The 16,211-nt window shown below is 44.8% G+C and overlaps 1 protein-coding gene and 1 non-coding gene across 2 annotated transcripts in view; both read right to left on the bottom strand.

Moving 5' to 3' along the window:
- Nucleotides 1-7,811: 7,811 nt before the first annotated feature.
- The window catches only part of RHOBTB3 (Rho related BTB domain containing 3), a 74,025-nt gene continuing 65,625 nt past the window's right edge, over nt 7,812-16,211 (bottom strand). Inside the window, exon 12 of the mRNA XM_006169853.1 lies at nt 7,812-8,099. Within this exon, the coding sequence (XP_006169915.1) occupies nt 7,984-8,099 (116 nt within the window). The 3' untranslated portion in view covers nt 7,812-7,983. The remainder of the gene's footprint in view (nt 8,100-16,211) is intronic.
- Nucleotides 13,525-13,631, bottom strand: LOC114006408 (U6 spliceosomal RNA). The gene has a single exon (XR_003548125.1). It is a non-coding gene; the product is annotated as a U6 spliceosomal RNA (small nuclear RNA).

Here is a 16,211-nt window from a genome sequence, read left to right as displayed (position 1 = left end):
AAACAACAAAACAAAAAGAAAAAAAACCCCTTTAAAAAAAAAAAAAAAAAAAAAAAAAGCAAAGGCAAGACAGTTCTGCTTCCAAGAAGAGGAAAAAAGTCCCAAGCCAGCCTGTGTGAGAGGCAGTGGGTACTTAGTAACTCCCAACTCCCATCTCCTGATAAACTGGTTAACTGAGGCCAGCAGGTGGCGTGGTGGTTAAGGCCCTAAATTCCCATGTGGCCAACTGAGGTTAGGGTCCTGGGCTTAGCGGCTTGAAAATCATGCTAGGCACATGTGCATGCATGCTCCAAATTCTGAGAGAAGGGACTGTAGCATGGCCATCTCCTGTGGGAGGTGATTTCTCACTTTCACTCTCTCTCTCTCTCCAATAAGCACATACGCCCTATGACAAAATCAACAAAAAACTGGCTTAACCAAACCTGGTCTTGTAAGGCCCTTGGGCTTACAAAGATTATTTGAGACTGTGCTCTAATATTGCTTACAATTCTTACAAGACAGCTAGCTGAATATTTAAAAAAAAAAATCACTATAAACAAAAACTAGCAAGGGACTCAAACCTCCTGCTTAAACTCCTTTAAAAATGAATATAGAAAGAACAGCAAATGGCATAACTGTTATGTCTCTGGACTCCCACATGGTCAACCGCAGTTGGAGTCCTGGACCCAGTAGCTTGAAACCCATGCCAGGTGGCATGTGCATGCATGCCCAAAATCCCAAGAGGAGACTGGAGGAGATGGGATTGTGGCATGGTGGATGATTTCTCACTGTCTGTCTGTATCTGTTTTTCCAGCAAGGGGCAAGTGCACATGCCCTATAGCAAAAATCTCTCTTTAAAAAAATACATATAGGACTCTAAGCTCTTTCATAACTTAGTTTTACACTAATCACTTGGGTCAGAGGGTGGAGGACCCCGCCCAGTGTAAGTCCTTGAATACCACGAGCTCACAGGAGTTTGGAAGGCTGAGGAAACGTGAGGGGAGGACTGCAGGAGGTTTACGGTGTGACCTGACAGGGAGTCCAGCCCCACCACCCACAGGCCCCCTAACAAGAGATGTCACCTTGAGGCGCTTCTGTCATATACTGCTCCACAAGCCCAAGTCTCAGGGAAAGTCTGGTTTTTGGCTCACATGTTTGTGAGCAGAATCAGAAAATGGAGGTAGGTGAGGGAGCTAAAAAGTCTACTGCAGACTGGGAGGGACTTGGGCCTAGAGATCAAAGGTCAAACTGATGGTGGTCAGGTTGGGGCAGTCCCCGTAGGCTGAGGCAGAGAGTGGTGGGTTAGGAAATGTCCCAGAGGAGCTGGGGACTACCAGACTCCAGAACCTAGAGAGATGGAATTGTTTGATGGGGTCCCAAAGTACAATCTGAGGACCGGCAGCACCAGCGTCATTGCTGGGGAACTTGTTAAAAAATGCGGGTTCTCAGGCCCCACTCCAGACCGACTAGATCGGAACTCGGAACTCGGGACCCGAGGCCCCGCATCCCATGTTGGAATAAACTCTGCAGGTTTTTCTAATGACTGCAACAGTTTGAGAACAACTCATGAATGACATGCTATGTTCATCAACCTACTCAGATCCCACACGACAATTCATTAAGCTAGTTACTCACCAACTGGGCCGCTGTAACAAATGTAGTGTAAATGTGGTGGCTTAAAACAACACAGATTTATTCTCTTACAGCTCTGGAGGTCGGAAGATCAAAATCATTCTGAATGAGCCATAGTCCAGGCATCCATAGGGCTGGTGTTCGAGGCTCTGAGGGGAGAATCCATCCCTGTGCTTTCTCAGATTCCAAGGCTGGCCTTGTTTCTCTGCTCAGAGACCTGCCCTCTCTTCCAAGGGCAAGGCCTTCACATTTCTGTCACATCTCTGTCACACTGCCTCCTCCTCTAACTCTCTCTCTCCTGCTTCTCTCTGATAACAGCCCTTGTGGTTACAGTGGACTCATTCAGAATAATCTCCCCTCTCAAGATCCTTAATTCGTTTTCATCTGCTATGTGCACTCACCAGAGTGAGACGGAAACAGAGAGAGAAAGAAAGCACCTCTCAGGGGGAATGGCCATGCCTCAATCTAGTCTCCATTTTTTGTTTGGGATTTTGGAGCACATGTGCCCAGTGTGTTTTTCAAGCTATGGAGTCAGCCAGGTGAGATCCAGCTGCCTTCACCACACCACTGACTGCCCTCCAAGATCCATAATTGAATCACAATGGCAAAATCCCTTTGACCACAAAAGGTAACATGTTCTCAGGTTTGGGAGATTAGGACATGGATGTCTTGGGAGGCCAACATCCTGTCTACTAAGGGGAGGAAGATGAGAATATGCACTTCCACTTGCTTGTATTCACCAAAATAAACTGTTAGAATGTGCAAGAGACTAATAAATGTGATCACTTACGGGAAAGCAGGACATGGGGTGAGGGAGGTGGAAGTGGAAGCAAAGCTTTTCTCATGCAGGTTTACTTTTCGTATTACTTTGAGCTGTCAGTCAGGCAAATAAATTAGCTACTATACAATGATAACACTAAAAAGACAACATAAGAGAATAAGACCTCCTTTAGTAATTTCTGGCTATTAAACTGCTCTGCTTCAACCTGACATGGGAGAGACTACTGAACATAGACGTTCGGAAGGCTAGGGCTTACAAGAAGTTAGAGCGAAAGCATTTCAGTGGTGATGCAGGTAGTGGGGGAAGAAGGAACAGGCTCTCACTTGGGTATGTACAAAGCCAGGAAGGCACTAAGTCACAGAGGACTTACCTTAAAGCTCAACTCGTAAAGAAAAGTCAGTGTTTCGGTTTCTGTTTGTTCTCAAGCTAAAGCATGCCCCTAAAGATCTTCCCAGCCCAACGAAGAAAGAGGGGATGATTCTTTTCCACTTAATTTACAATAAAAAAATTATTATTATTTTTCATTGCCGGAGGGCCTGTGCGCTTGGAGAGACAGAGAGTGGGAAAAAGCGCTCCCTAATGGACTGTGGTCTCTATCCCTTCTCTATTTCTTCATCCTGGAGGGATTCTGAGCATGCAGACACATGCCTCCAGTGTGTTTTTCAAGCCACTGGGCCAGGTTTAAACCAAGGTTGACCAAGCAAGATCCAGCACCCTTAACGACTAGGCCATGGCCGGCCCATGCTATTTTCTCAAATGAGAGTAAATAAAAAGTCACTCTGTTCTGAGCATGCAAGACAACGTCAGACCCTGGCATGCTCTGCTGCTCCTTGGGTCTTGGTTGAACATTAAACTATATGATCACGCGTGGCTTAATGACCAGCTCCATTCTGAGAAATGCATCATTCGAGAACATCGTTGTGTGAACATCACAGAGCATGCTAATGTGAATCTACAAGGTGGCCAACTCCACACCTAGGGGACTTGTGGCCCCGTAGTTTCATACAGCCTAACTCTTGTGTAACCCGGTGAGCGTTTCTCTGTTTGGTCCAACTCTTCTTCCCCTCCTCCCACCTTCCTGCCTGACCTCCAGTGGCAGAGCCGTCTCCAAGGATCATTTGGTTCCCAGCCTGCATCACCTCGGTGGCCCACCACTTAGTTTCATTCATCAGTTCTCCAGAGAGCATCACCCGAGTACCCAGGCCCTACCTGCCGGCTGACTTCACTGCTGACACAGGCCAGGCAAAGCTTCATTTGAGAGCACGTTTTCCTTTGCAAGTTTATTACTGCAAGTGATTACTGTTCTGGCTGGGGCAATCTGGCCTTATTAATGTCGTTTACTAAGCAGTTATGCCAGGCCATGATTGATGGAGGGTCAGGAAGGTAGTCACAAAGATAAATGAAGACGTGGCCCCTTGCCCTCAACTAACAGGCAAGTAGACACAAATGCCCAGAAGTGCCACGCGCTGTAACAAAGGTACGGATGAAGAGCTAAGGGAGGTTCATTCTTCCTGGCAGAGTTGCAGACCACAAGAAAGGGTGAGTAAGCTGTGCTTTGTAGGATATGCAGGAGTTTACAAGGTAGGTTGGGAATGACAGCCCACGCAAAGCCACAGGAGGAGGAGGAGGGTGACAGGTCACAGGCCATCTGAATGGGTGGTGCAGTGTATCAATACGGGACATCTTTCTGCTCGGAGCAGGGGTGTCCAGCCAGAAGCGAAAGGCCTTGCCAGCAATAAGGACTGCTCTTCTACAGGCAATGGGGATCCTCTAGGAGGGCGTGTGCCCTGCTGACAACCAGGAACCTCCTGGGGCCAGGCTGGATGACACGGCACACGGTCTCCATGCTGCGGCTGCCTGGAGCCTCTCCCCGTCCTATCTGGGCTCTTCTCCCTCTTTGTGCAGAGTGGACTCTCCATGTCTCCGATCTTGTCCCCAGCCAACACTCAGGCCTGCAAGGGGCTCACTTCTATGCTAAATAATTAGCCAAAGCCTTTTTTTCCCCCCTCTGAATAAAGGTAGTGTTCTTGCTAAGAGAAATTCTGGCACCAGCTATTGAAAGTAATATATTTCTGGGGCCAGCAGGTGGAATGATGGTTAAGGCACTGGACTTCTACATGGTTGACTACAGTTCGAGCTCCAGAACCAGCGGCTTGAAAATCACAGCAGGCGTGTGTTCAGCATGCCCAAAATTCTGAGAGGAGAATGGAGAAGAGGGGATTATAGTGTGGCCATCCCCACTGGAGGGTGTTTTCTCACTTTCTGTCTCTTTCTGTTTCTCTCTGGTGAGCACAAATGCCCTATGGCAAAAACCTTACGAAAAAACAAACAGTAATATGTTTCTTTATCTCATTACACCTATGAGTGACATACAATATCAGTCAGTTCTAAATCTTTTTACTCATCAAGGAAATTATCTGTGAAACATAATTAAGTCAGAGAAGCACACGAGTATTCCCCCTAATCATAAAGAACTACAGAGCACTTCATTAAACTTGTTTTTAGAAAGGTTTATTTGTTACAAAATGTTAAATACTAAAAGCTAAAAACATATAAATTCAGGTCAGGCTATATTAAAATACACACATACCCTTCTTTGCAAAATTATTAAAGATCAAATGAAACAGATGCTTTAAATAAAATAAAGTACTCTCTGAGGACGTTTTTGTCTAATTAGCTGTATCAGCGTAGTGTAGTTTCTAAAAGGACAGCTGAAAAGTTGAGCTGTACTGGAAGTCAAACTTTTCCAATTCTTCAGGATTCCGCTTCTATTCAAGATGAAGCCACCATCATGCTGGCTCGGACGGTGTTGATAGTTTGGTTCTGTTACTGAAAGTTCTATATTACAAATCTAGTCTCCTGTGATAACACAGAGTAGAGGTACACAAGGGGTTAAACAGAGTGAAAACCTAGCCCGGATAGAAAAGGCCTCAGTTCTGCCACACAGTACTTCCTCTAAGTAAAATGACTGGGGAATAAATCGTCGTCCAGGTCAGCACAGAGCTTACACCCATCTAATAGCCTTCCAATTTAAAAACAAAAACCATACTCAAACCAGCACTCATTTTACCAGGAGAGTTGATAAGTCTTTTTGAATGTCTTATTTTTTTTAACTGAGTTACTCCAAAGGTGTTAAAAAGTCTCAAAACAGGCTTGAACGCTGCTTTGATTACGTTCTGACTAGCTCTGGAGAGTGTGACATCTGGGTATTTGACTCACTCACACAGGCTGGTAAAGAACTTTCATCGTAAAAACTGCAGATTCAACACCAACAGAGCCCCAGCTTCCAGACCGAGTCCTATCCAGCTCACACAACCTGGAAGGGTCTACGGTCTCCTTAAACGTTAAACAGTATTTTTGAGAAAATACTTTATTTTGCTTGGCAACTTATATTTGTCCAATATCCTAGATTAAAAAATGACTTATTTAGAATCTTAAATGCTTGTAATTCATATAGGAGCGAGAATATACTTCAGGAGAACAAAAGGCTCTCATGGCATTTTAAAAGTCTCTAAATGTGAATGAATCTCTAGAAATCTACTTGTCTCTATTCTTTACAATGTGAATCCTTATCAGATGGTATTTTCGAGTATTTTATATTTTATTAACTCAAGTAGTAAAATACAGAAACATAAAATGCTTTCCAATACCCTTCACCAACAGAGTTCAATTCAAATCAGGGTTCTTGAAACCTCTCTATAGGGAGATTGTACCGTTGGACTTCGACGGTGCTGGCGTGTTTACAAGGGCTCACTGTAAAGAACCCTAATACTACAGTAAAAATCACTTAGTCAGATCTTTGAAAAGTTGGGAAAACTCCATGAAGTCTAAAGTCACTGAAAATTAAAAGGAAAAACGTTTCAATACTGACTGACTGATGAAAAGGATGCTGGCAATAATGATGTGTTTTCATCTCCAGGCTTGTGAACGGACGTCATGCTTTCTGTGTGCATGTGATGGGGGAGAAACCACCCCTGCTCCCTGTCCCAGTACCATTCTTCCTATACGTAACCAGCCTTTCGTTTAGAGCTTTTCTTTTAACCTACCGGATAATCTTGAAGGACAAGATTCATGCTACTCCTCGTCAAATAACCTTGCGGTCTATGAAAAGAATCCAAACAATCAAGCCTCCGACGTTCTCATTTTAGTAAATACACTAAAAACGTCTTGGGCATTCGAAAGCAAATTCTCTACCAAGCACGTGTTTCTAGGAGCATCTTGATGTGTATTAAAGTCAGGCTGGTCACAGCCATGCTGACTGACAGCCCGGTCTTACCGAGTGACCATGAAAGCACCTGCTGGTCTGACAGAGCCAGAACTGGGAGCGTTTTAAGCTCCGACAACAGAGGCATGTCTCACGTGCCAGCAGAGGTGTGGTGGAGCCCTGCATGCCCCCGACGCCCCAAAGGCACCAATCCCCCTCCCCACTGGCTCTCTTCCCTCCGACACCCTCCTTCTCCTTCCTTGCTATTAGCACCTCTTTTCTGCTTTAGAGAAATGATGTCTGAGCAGGAAAACACATTTTCTACAGGAAAATACATCTGGGGGGCCCAGAGCACAGTGAACACAGGGGCCCTCCTTCAAACAGGAGCCGAGCACTGAACCAAGTGTGGACCTTTTGAAGGACCACACAGGCTACATGCTGATAAAGCCAGCCTCGGGTATGCTTCCCACGGAATCAGAATCTCAGCGGGGGACGAAGAGGCTCAGCTGGGTGATCCAAATGAAAAGGACAATTTTTCAGTGATGATTCAAACGCTGTCACTGATTTGAAACCAAGTGGCATTTCACTTTCCAAATCCCAGGAAATGTCTGTTCTCAAAATCTCATGTTGGACTGATGTGTTCCCCTAGATTTCTTCTTGTAGAAATAGTTATACTGGGCATCTTCATGTGCCCCTTTTATTAGTATTATTTTTTTGCTATAGGGTGTGTGTGCTCGCTGGAGAGAGACAGAGACATAGAGAGAGAGCGAAGGAAAGTGAAAAATCACCCCTCAGGAGGGATGGCCACGCTGCAGTCCCTTTTCCTCCATTCTCCTCTCGGGATTTTGGGCACACACACACACACACACATGGGCCCAGTGTGTTTCTTCAAGTTGCCAAATCCAGGACTTGAACCATGCAGTCGGCCATGTGGGACCCAGCCACCTTAACCACCACATCCCCGGATGGCTCAAGTACCCCCTATTTTAGTAATTAATGAGACATGATAAAATTTCTGTATTAATCCTAAATGATTTTTCTAAAACAATTTAACTATTTCTTTAAAACAATTTAACTATTTCTTAACTGGGAGAGCTCTTAATATCACTAAAACAACAAGAATCTTAAAGGGAGAGTGTAGCTGTACCACAGCTTTATATCCTATGGTAAAGTCTCAGTTTTAGCCTACGGTCTATTTTGTTCCCTTTTAAGACCACAAAACCAAAATAGTAGTTTTTTCCAAAGATAACTAATAAACACATTAAGCTGTATGGTGATTTTTGTTAAATGCCCATATTGGTTTCGCTCATAAGAAGTTTAGTGGGACCCAGGGGTGTCCCATTCTTCATAATAACAATAGAAAGTGTGTGTCTATAAAAGCTCCAGGTTACATTACTAAGCAACGACACTTCCGGGAGTGAATATACTTCCTGTATTCTGCAAGCTGCTTCAAGTACATATTCGATGGCCATCTGTGCTTTTCAACAAAGCTGCGTTCTTCCACTGAAATTTGAAGAAAAACAACGTTACCAGAACATACTTTATTTTGGGTCAAGATAATTCATTAATTACTGCTGTTTTATTGAACAGATGAGATCCAAGCTCATCCCCTACCCTTCCTGGAACCCTGCCAAAACCATGTCACACAGTTATATTAAATCATCATTAGGATTAGAATTTAAGTTACGATGTGCTTTATAATTATACGCAACTTGTCTACTGCTTCCACAGTGTGTGCTTGTGTTGTGTGTTCTTTTTCCTGGACATAATGACTGTAAGTTACTATGAGCTCGTCAACCTTTCAGACTCTTTCAAGTCCTCCCAATTCTATCTCCCGCCCAGTCACGGTCATAGATAACTGGGTCATAGATACCCAGGATAACCTCTGATGTTATGTCTCGGGTAATTTCCTCCTCACTTTTCTTTTCATCATGAACCTTTATTAGTCAAAACCTGCAAATCCTGAATTGAGCTTCCACTTAAAAAATATATATGTGTATTTCTGGATCCAGCAGATGGTGTGGTGGTTAAGGCACTCTACTCTAACTTGGTCGACAGTGGTTTGAGTCCCAGATCTGGCGGCTTGAAATTCGCACTGGTCATGCGTGTGTGCAATGCATGCCCAGAATTCCAGGCAGAGAATGGAGGAGAAGGGATTGTGGTGTGGCCATCCCCCGGGGGTGATTTTTCACTTTCCTTCTCACTGTCTCTCTCTCTCTGAGGAGTGTGCCCAATGGCAAAAACATTTAAGAAAAAAAAAAAGGACAACAACAACAAAATACTTTCCTATCTATTTATCTTTTTGTCCTACTTCCTGGGAGATTTCCTGACATCTAGTTCCCAATGCTTTTTATTTAGATGGTTTTTGTTGCTGTTGTTGTTGGCTATCATATTTTTCATTTCTGAGAACAATTTTAATTTTTTAAAAATTGTGGTAAAATATACATATAATTTACCATATTAACTGATTTTAAGTGTACAGTTCAGCAGAGTTCAGAACATTCAGTGTCTCCAGAACTCTCTTCCATCTGCAAAAAGAAAACTCGTTGCCCATTAAATACCCACTCCCTATAATCCCCACTCCAGGTCCTGGCAACCCAACCTTCTACTTTCTGACTCTGTGCATATTATTTCTTTGTAATAATTCTCTAGTCCTACTTTATAAGTACATGTATTCTATCCTCTGAGGATATTAATTTTAAGGTTGATTTTTTAAAAATGTTTTCTTCTCTGTTGTCTCTTAGTTCCTCTAAGTCCATCTTATTAATAAATTAAACCTTAGGAAAGTGAGTCTTTGATTTCTACCTTTTTGTGTTTTTAATTTGCTACACGGCACTTACGCTCAAGCGAGAGAGAACAGAGAGGAGGAGAGAGAAAAGGAAAATGAGAAATCAACCCCGGGGGTGGGTGGGGGATGGCCACGCCTCAATCCCTTCTCTATTCTCCTCAGGACTTGGGGCGTGCATGCACGTGCACCTGGTGTGCTTTCCAAGTGACCTGATCCAGGACTTGAACTGTCCAGTCAGTCATGTGCGATCCAGCCCTCTAACCTCTTTTACATGACAATGAGTCTTAGGGACCCTTCCCTCACTATAGATGGATCCTAACGCTGCCTCATGGACGTGAACAACCACCTCACTGAGTCTTGATAGGCTCCTGGCTACGAAGACAGGGAAGGGCAAGCCACCACCAGCCCCTCCCATATGTGTGCTAGCTCAAGCATTGCAAAACCACACGAGCTTCGAAATCAGGACCCAGGAGTTGTCTGGAAGGACTCCGTTTGCTCCTGCTGCCTTGCTCATCATTATCTCTAAGCCCCTTGCAGAGAATGGGAACACATCACTCTCCCTGCCCTGCCTGCCCTGCATAGAAACTGCCCCTCAAGCAGTGGCTGCCTCCGCTCTCACACTCCCTTGTCATCTTATGGGAGACACAGGCCAGACACCTCACCCCAAGACAATGAATAACTTGCCCTTTTAGTAGCTATCTCTTCCCTGTATTTGAACTTTTGGTTTGTTTTTTGCTTGAGGGTGTGTTTCCTTGTCACAGAGAGACAGAGACGGAGAGAGGAGAAAGCACCCTCAATGAGGAACGGTCACCCACAGTCCCTTCCCCCTACTTCTCCCCCTTCCCATCTAGTACTGTGGGGACAGTTATGGACTCTGATCTCCTCCCTCCCTGGCACTGGCCTCACTAGGTAAATCCCTTTCCTTGTCCACCAAGTCTAGTCTCTTCGCTGTGAGTGCCGCAGACCTGACCGCAGGACCCCTGAAGGAGCATCCCTGGTCATTTAATTAATGATTTATTTATTTTGTTTCATCGTTGGCACCTATTTTTCATGTCAGACATTGCTTAAAATAACTGTTGCATGGGGACCTGCAGGTAGCATGGTGGTTAAGGTGCTGGACACTCCCACATGGCCAACCACTGTTTGAGTCCCGGACCTGGTGGCTTGCTTTCTCACTTTCCTCTCTCTCGCTCTCTGTGCTGCTCTCTGGCCAAACTGAAATAAATGAATGAATAAATAAAGTTAAATAATTTTTTTTTTAAGAGGTTTTCGCTATTGGGCGCGTGCGCTCACCAGACAGACAGAGAGAGACATAGAGACAGAAAGTGAGAAATCACCCACGAGAGGGGATGGTCACGCCGCAATCCCTTCTCCTCCATTCTCCTCTTGGGATCTTGGGCACACACGCACACGTGCCCAGCGTGAGTTTTAAGCCACTGGGTCGGGTCCGGGACGCAAACCGCGGTCGACTACGTGGGAGTCCAGCGACATAGCCATTACGCTAACTGCTGGTTCCCAAATAAAATTAAATAATTCTTTTAAAAAAAATCTGTTGCTCCTCTGGGGCTGGCAGGTGGCGTGGTGATTAAGGGTGCTGGACTCCCACATGGCCAACCGTAGTTTAAGTCCTGGACCTGGTAGCTTGCTTTCTCACTTTCTCTCGCTCTCTCCCCCGCCCCCCCTCATTCTGTTCCTCTCTGGTCAAATGAAAATAAATAAAGTTAAATAAAATAATAATTATTAAAAAATATCTGTTGCTCCTCAATTATCACTTTATATTTAAGAGTGAGATACTAGAGAATAGTCTGGAGACCTTCTGGGCTAGGGTAGGGTTTGCTGACTGGAATACAACACAACACAGCTGAACATACCGTGCATCGGTTCACTGAGAGAATTCCCAAATGACTGCCCCTGTGCATTTTTTCTCTGAGGCCAGAGAGGGATGTTTTGATTTCATGGCCAGGGTGTGGGAGCAGGCTAGTACATACCTAACTCCAGAATTCTGGAACCTAGATCTGGAAGGAGGCTGGGGCTTCATTACACACCTTCTCACTGCCCTCGAGTTTCAGTCCCACTCTCAGCCCTGACCTCAGCCACACCCTGAGCTCAGGATCCTATAAAGTTTGTGGTTTAATTTTTACAGAAATAAACCTCCCATATCTCATGCAGATGGGGAAGTAGTTGGCTGGGTAGAGTGTGGCAAAGGCTTACTGATCTACATTCAACTAAGTCAACCACTTTCCTCCCCTAAGTTTCATTCTGGTTTCTGAAACATGTGGCCCTCAGATGTCCAAGGCTTTTGGGGACTCTGCTATATCAGTCAGATTGCTTCTCATCGGTCTCCCCTCTTGTGGGCATGCAGGTTTTTTTCTGCTAATTATTAATAGTCTGGAGGCAGGAGAAAGCTAGCAAATCGAAGCAGGTAAGGGAGTTGGAGCATCTGCCCTTGTGGCTGAATAGAAAAACCTGACCCGGGCAGAAAACTCTCACGCCAGGCAATGCAGGCAGGTGGTTAGTAGAGGGATGTCTAGCTGATTAAGCCACATCTGACAGAGCCCTTCAGCTACAGCAGCGGGCCCAGCTGCATTTGATAGAGCCAGTGAAAGGAGAACAGTCAGTGGGCCCAGCCAATGATCAACCAGCACGACCTCGGTTCAGAAGTCATAAACCTCACAGAATGTAACTGCCCGGGCCTTTTAGGCCATTCTCTGTCTGCTCAGGCCTGCTCCTACCTCTCAGGAGTGTACTTTTACTTTTACTTAATGAAGTACCTTTTTCCTTTCGTTACTGGCATGTTTTGTTCAATGCTCTGTCCTGAACACCTGGATTTCATCACAGAAACCACCCCACAACAATCTCCACTTCTCCATCTACTGCTTAGCCTCATCTAGGTCAAGGGTACTAAGGTCTTGATCCCAGCTGCAGGACCGGGGTAAAAAGAAACGAGCTGGCCGAGCAGGGACGTGAGTTCTAAGTTTCATGCTGAAGCAAAGGTCGGTTCAGATAAAAAGCTGGAGAAAAGTTACTACAGATAAGCTTTGGCAGCCAGCATAACAAAACAGAACCCACCACTTTTTCTTTTTTTTTTTTTGAGAGGTTTTTGCTATAGGAGGTATGCACTCGCCAGACAGATAGAGAGAGACAGAGAGATAGAAAGCAAGAAATCACCCCCCAGGGGGGATGGCCACGCCGCAATCCCTTCTCCTCCATTCTCCTCTCGGGATCCTGGGCATGCACGCACACACGCCTGGCGTGAGTTTAAGCCACCAGGTACGGGACTTGAACCGTGGTCGACTACATGGGAGTTCAGCGCCATAGCCATTATGCTAACTGCTGGTACCCACCACTTCTTACCATATGATGCATAACATAATACTGAGCTAAATTAAACTAGCAGACTCTCCGTAAGTGCCAGTGGTAACATGTTGCTGTGATTGCTACGATTTGTTTTCATAAGAATCCACATAAAACTCGTCTGTTTACTGAGTTATTCAACTGAGTTCTGAAGTACCTGGAACTGTGGTGACACGAGACCGTTTCCAGTTCTATTTGTTGGGTTTCTAAAAACAACTCCTCAGCCCAGAGAAAACGATTCGTCGAATTCCTGTAAGCCGTTAACCTTTTGAAACTGAAAATGTGCGATGCTACAGGGAAGCTGTAAAGGAACTATGACAAGAGCTACCTCCAGGTGACCAGTGGGGAGGGCCAGGCCTAAGGCAGTAGAGAGGGGAGGGGACTGTGGCTCTCTGTCCGTGGCACTGTTACCCAGCTCCGGGTTGTTGCCAACAGGGAGGAAGACAGGCCTGGGTAGCCAGATCATCCGACTTCTCAAAAGCAGCTTAAAATCTGAGGTTTTGAATGCCTACTTACTTACTTATGCTGACGACTAGTTCTACTTTAAAATCCAGTGCCCAGCACTCATCCAATCCCACTGGCAGAGACCTTGGCACCATTGCTGGTGTTCGCAGTTAATGTCGTAACGACACACTTGGTTTGCAGTCTGTACTTGAGTAGTGTTTATCTAGTGGGCTTTTGTAAAGCCTTTCATACTTACCAGTAATCTCTTCACAGTACACATTTAATGATGGGCCGGTAATCTCAAGTCTGTAAAGTGGGCAGACTAACCAATAAATGAAACAAAAAAGTATGGACCGCTGCACACACTAGCGTGTCATCCTGGAGCAGGAGCCATGCCGATCTGCTCTGTGTCTTTCCAGTTTTAGTGTATGTGCTGCCGAAGCGAGCACTGCTGGCATCTTATTTTTAAAAGTATTGCATGATCCAGACAAAACCCCTTCGGGCAGGGTACACACACTACCCGCAGGCTGCCAGCCTGTCAGCACTGACTTGGCCGGCAAACTCTCCCTATCCGGACGGGCTTTTCTCTCTGCTCAAAAGGACAGCACATGCCAGCAAGCACCTGCGTGTAAGCTGACACGGCAGGGTCTGAGCACTCAGGAGCTTCCCTAATTCCCACCATAGGAGCCAAAGACCATCTCTACACAGCCTGGGCTCCTTTCTCCCCACTGCGAACTGTGGCCCTGGAACCCTGCTTTTTCACTATGCTGGGCGGTCGTGACACACTTCAGAGGCGATTGTATCAGACATGAAATACAATTAACATTAGAAACCACGAGAGTTTATAGAGCATCTTTTCCCCAAGTTTGTAACAGTACTCACACATCTACCCAAGATTGTGGGACGGAGTCTTAGTCTTCTTTACAAATAAACCCGTAAAGGCCAATGCTTAGCACTGAAAGTGATCTAAGGTGGCCCAGTGAACATGGTTCTAAAGCAAAACACAGTTCGTTTCATTTGTAACTGATTTCTTAAACAATAACCATGTAAGAATGTCCCTACTGGAGCCAGCAGGTAGTGTAGTGGTTAAGGCGCTGGACTCCCATTAGGCCGACTACAGATCAAATCCTGAACCAGGCGGCTTGCCTTTTCTCTCTCTCTCTGGTGAGTGTATGTGCACTATAGCACATAATATTATATTAATATTTTAATATTGTTTAAATTTAAATAATAAAATTAAACCAAAATACTTTAGGGAAAAGTCCCTTCTAACTGATAGTAAGCAAAGTATGCCTTATCTTTATGAGCGGATTTCGATTTTTCTTGCACTAAGTAGTGAATAAACACCTACTGTTCCACTTTGATCTGATTATGCAACTCGGCTGCACTTTATGTGGGTTCTAGGTAATGTCGTGTTTGCTGCCTGGCTGAATACTTCATACACACCAACACCTCCTATAAAACTACCCAGAGCTGCTGAGTGAAACCAAGAGATTTTCATGTCTTTTACCAGCAAACCCTTTTTTACAAAATAAAGTTTTATACAAAACAGATCAATGTGGAAGTACAGAGCCAAACAGAGGCATGGCAGTAAAACATGACATCCTGTGTGGCTGACACACAGGGAAAGTTCCTGGTTCATATCCTGAGACCTCCCCCAGCATGTGTGCCCATGACCCAGGGCTGGCTGACGCTGGGACTGGGTCAGGGCATCAAGACCCCATTGGGGACGCTATCTCTCTCTCGCTTTCTCTGTCTCTCTGGATCATGGAAGACAGAAATAAACTGCAGTGATGGTTGAGCTGGACTCCCACGTGGCTGACCACAGTTCGAGTCTCAGACCTGGTGACTTGCTTTGTCTCATTTTCCCTTTCTCTTTGTCTTTCTCTGCTCAATATAAAAATTAATAAGAAATAAAATTAAATATTTTGAAAAATAAATTAAGAAACAAACTGAAAAATAAAAAAAGACCTGGGACTAGCAGATGGCAGATGATTATGTCGCTGGACTCTCACATAGTCGACCTCAGTTCGAGTCCTGGACCTGGTGGCTTGAAGTCACGCCAGGCATGTGTGCATACATGCCCAAAATCCTGAGGAAAATGGAAAAGAGGGACTGTGGTGTGGTCATCCCCCCCGGACGGTGATTTCTTGCTTCTGTCTCTCTGTCTCTCTCCAGCAAGCACACACACCCTATAACAAAAGTCTCTCTCTCAAAAAAAAGACCTTTAACAAAAAAGTCAAACTACTCTGATTAAAATGGGGAAGGAAGAGTACTAAACCATCAGTTTGAGTCTTCTCCTCCTCTTTTTCTTTTCTATCTTCTTTTCATTCACCCCCTACTTTCTGCCTCCCCACGCCAGAAGACCTTCTGCTATCTCCTTGGAGACTTCTGTCCGGAGTTTGAAATGACCTGACTAGGTTGTCTCTCATTTGCTCACCATTTTAACTCGACTTTTTCTTGAGTCCATGCTAGGTAACTGGCAAATCCGTGCACCTAAACTGACTGTCCTGATAATGATTCTTTCATCTTCTGCAAACTGGAAGCTCACACTTTGTGTTGTTTCAATTTTTACAATTTGCCTTAAAAAACACACTTTTCCTGTTATACTTACTGCTCACTAAGTTTTACAACATTCTTTTTTTTTTGGAGAGATTTTCGCTCTAGGGCACATGCACTCACCAGATAGACAGAGAGATATAGAGACAGAAAGCGAGAAATCACCCCCCAAGGGGGGATGGCCACGCCGCAATCCCTTCTCCTCCATTCTCCTCTTGGGATCTTGAGCACGCATGCACATGCACCCGGTGTGAGTTTTAAGTCACCAGGTCCAGGACGCGAACCACGGTTGACTACATGGGAGTCCAGCGACATAGCCATTACACTAACTGCTGGTTCCCAGTTTTACAACATTCTTTGATCAAGAAAAAATTATTATTCCAAAGTAACATAATGGACTTCTATATAGATATACTTAATAAATGTAGATTCTTTTTTTTTTCTTTTTTTTTTTTTGGAGGGGTTTTTGC

This window comes from Tupaia chinensis, unplaced genomic scaffold, assembly GCF_000334495.1.
Source record: "Tupaia chinensis unplaced genomic scaffold, TupChi_1.0 Scaffold147554_1, whole genome shotgun sequence".
Lineage (NCBI taxonomy): Eukaryota > Metazoa > Chordata > Mammalia > Scandentia > Tupaiidae > Tupaia > Tupaia belangeri.
This window is presented reverse-complemented; position numbering and strand designations above follow the sequence as displayed.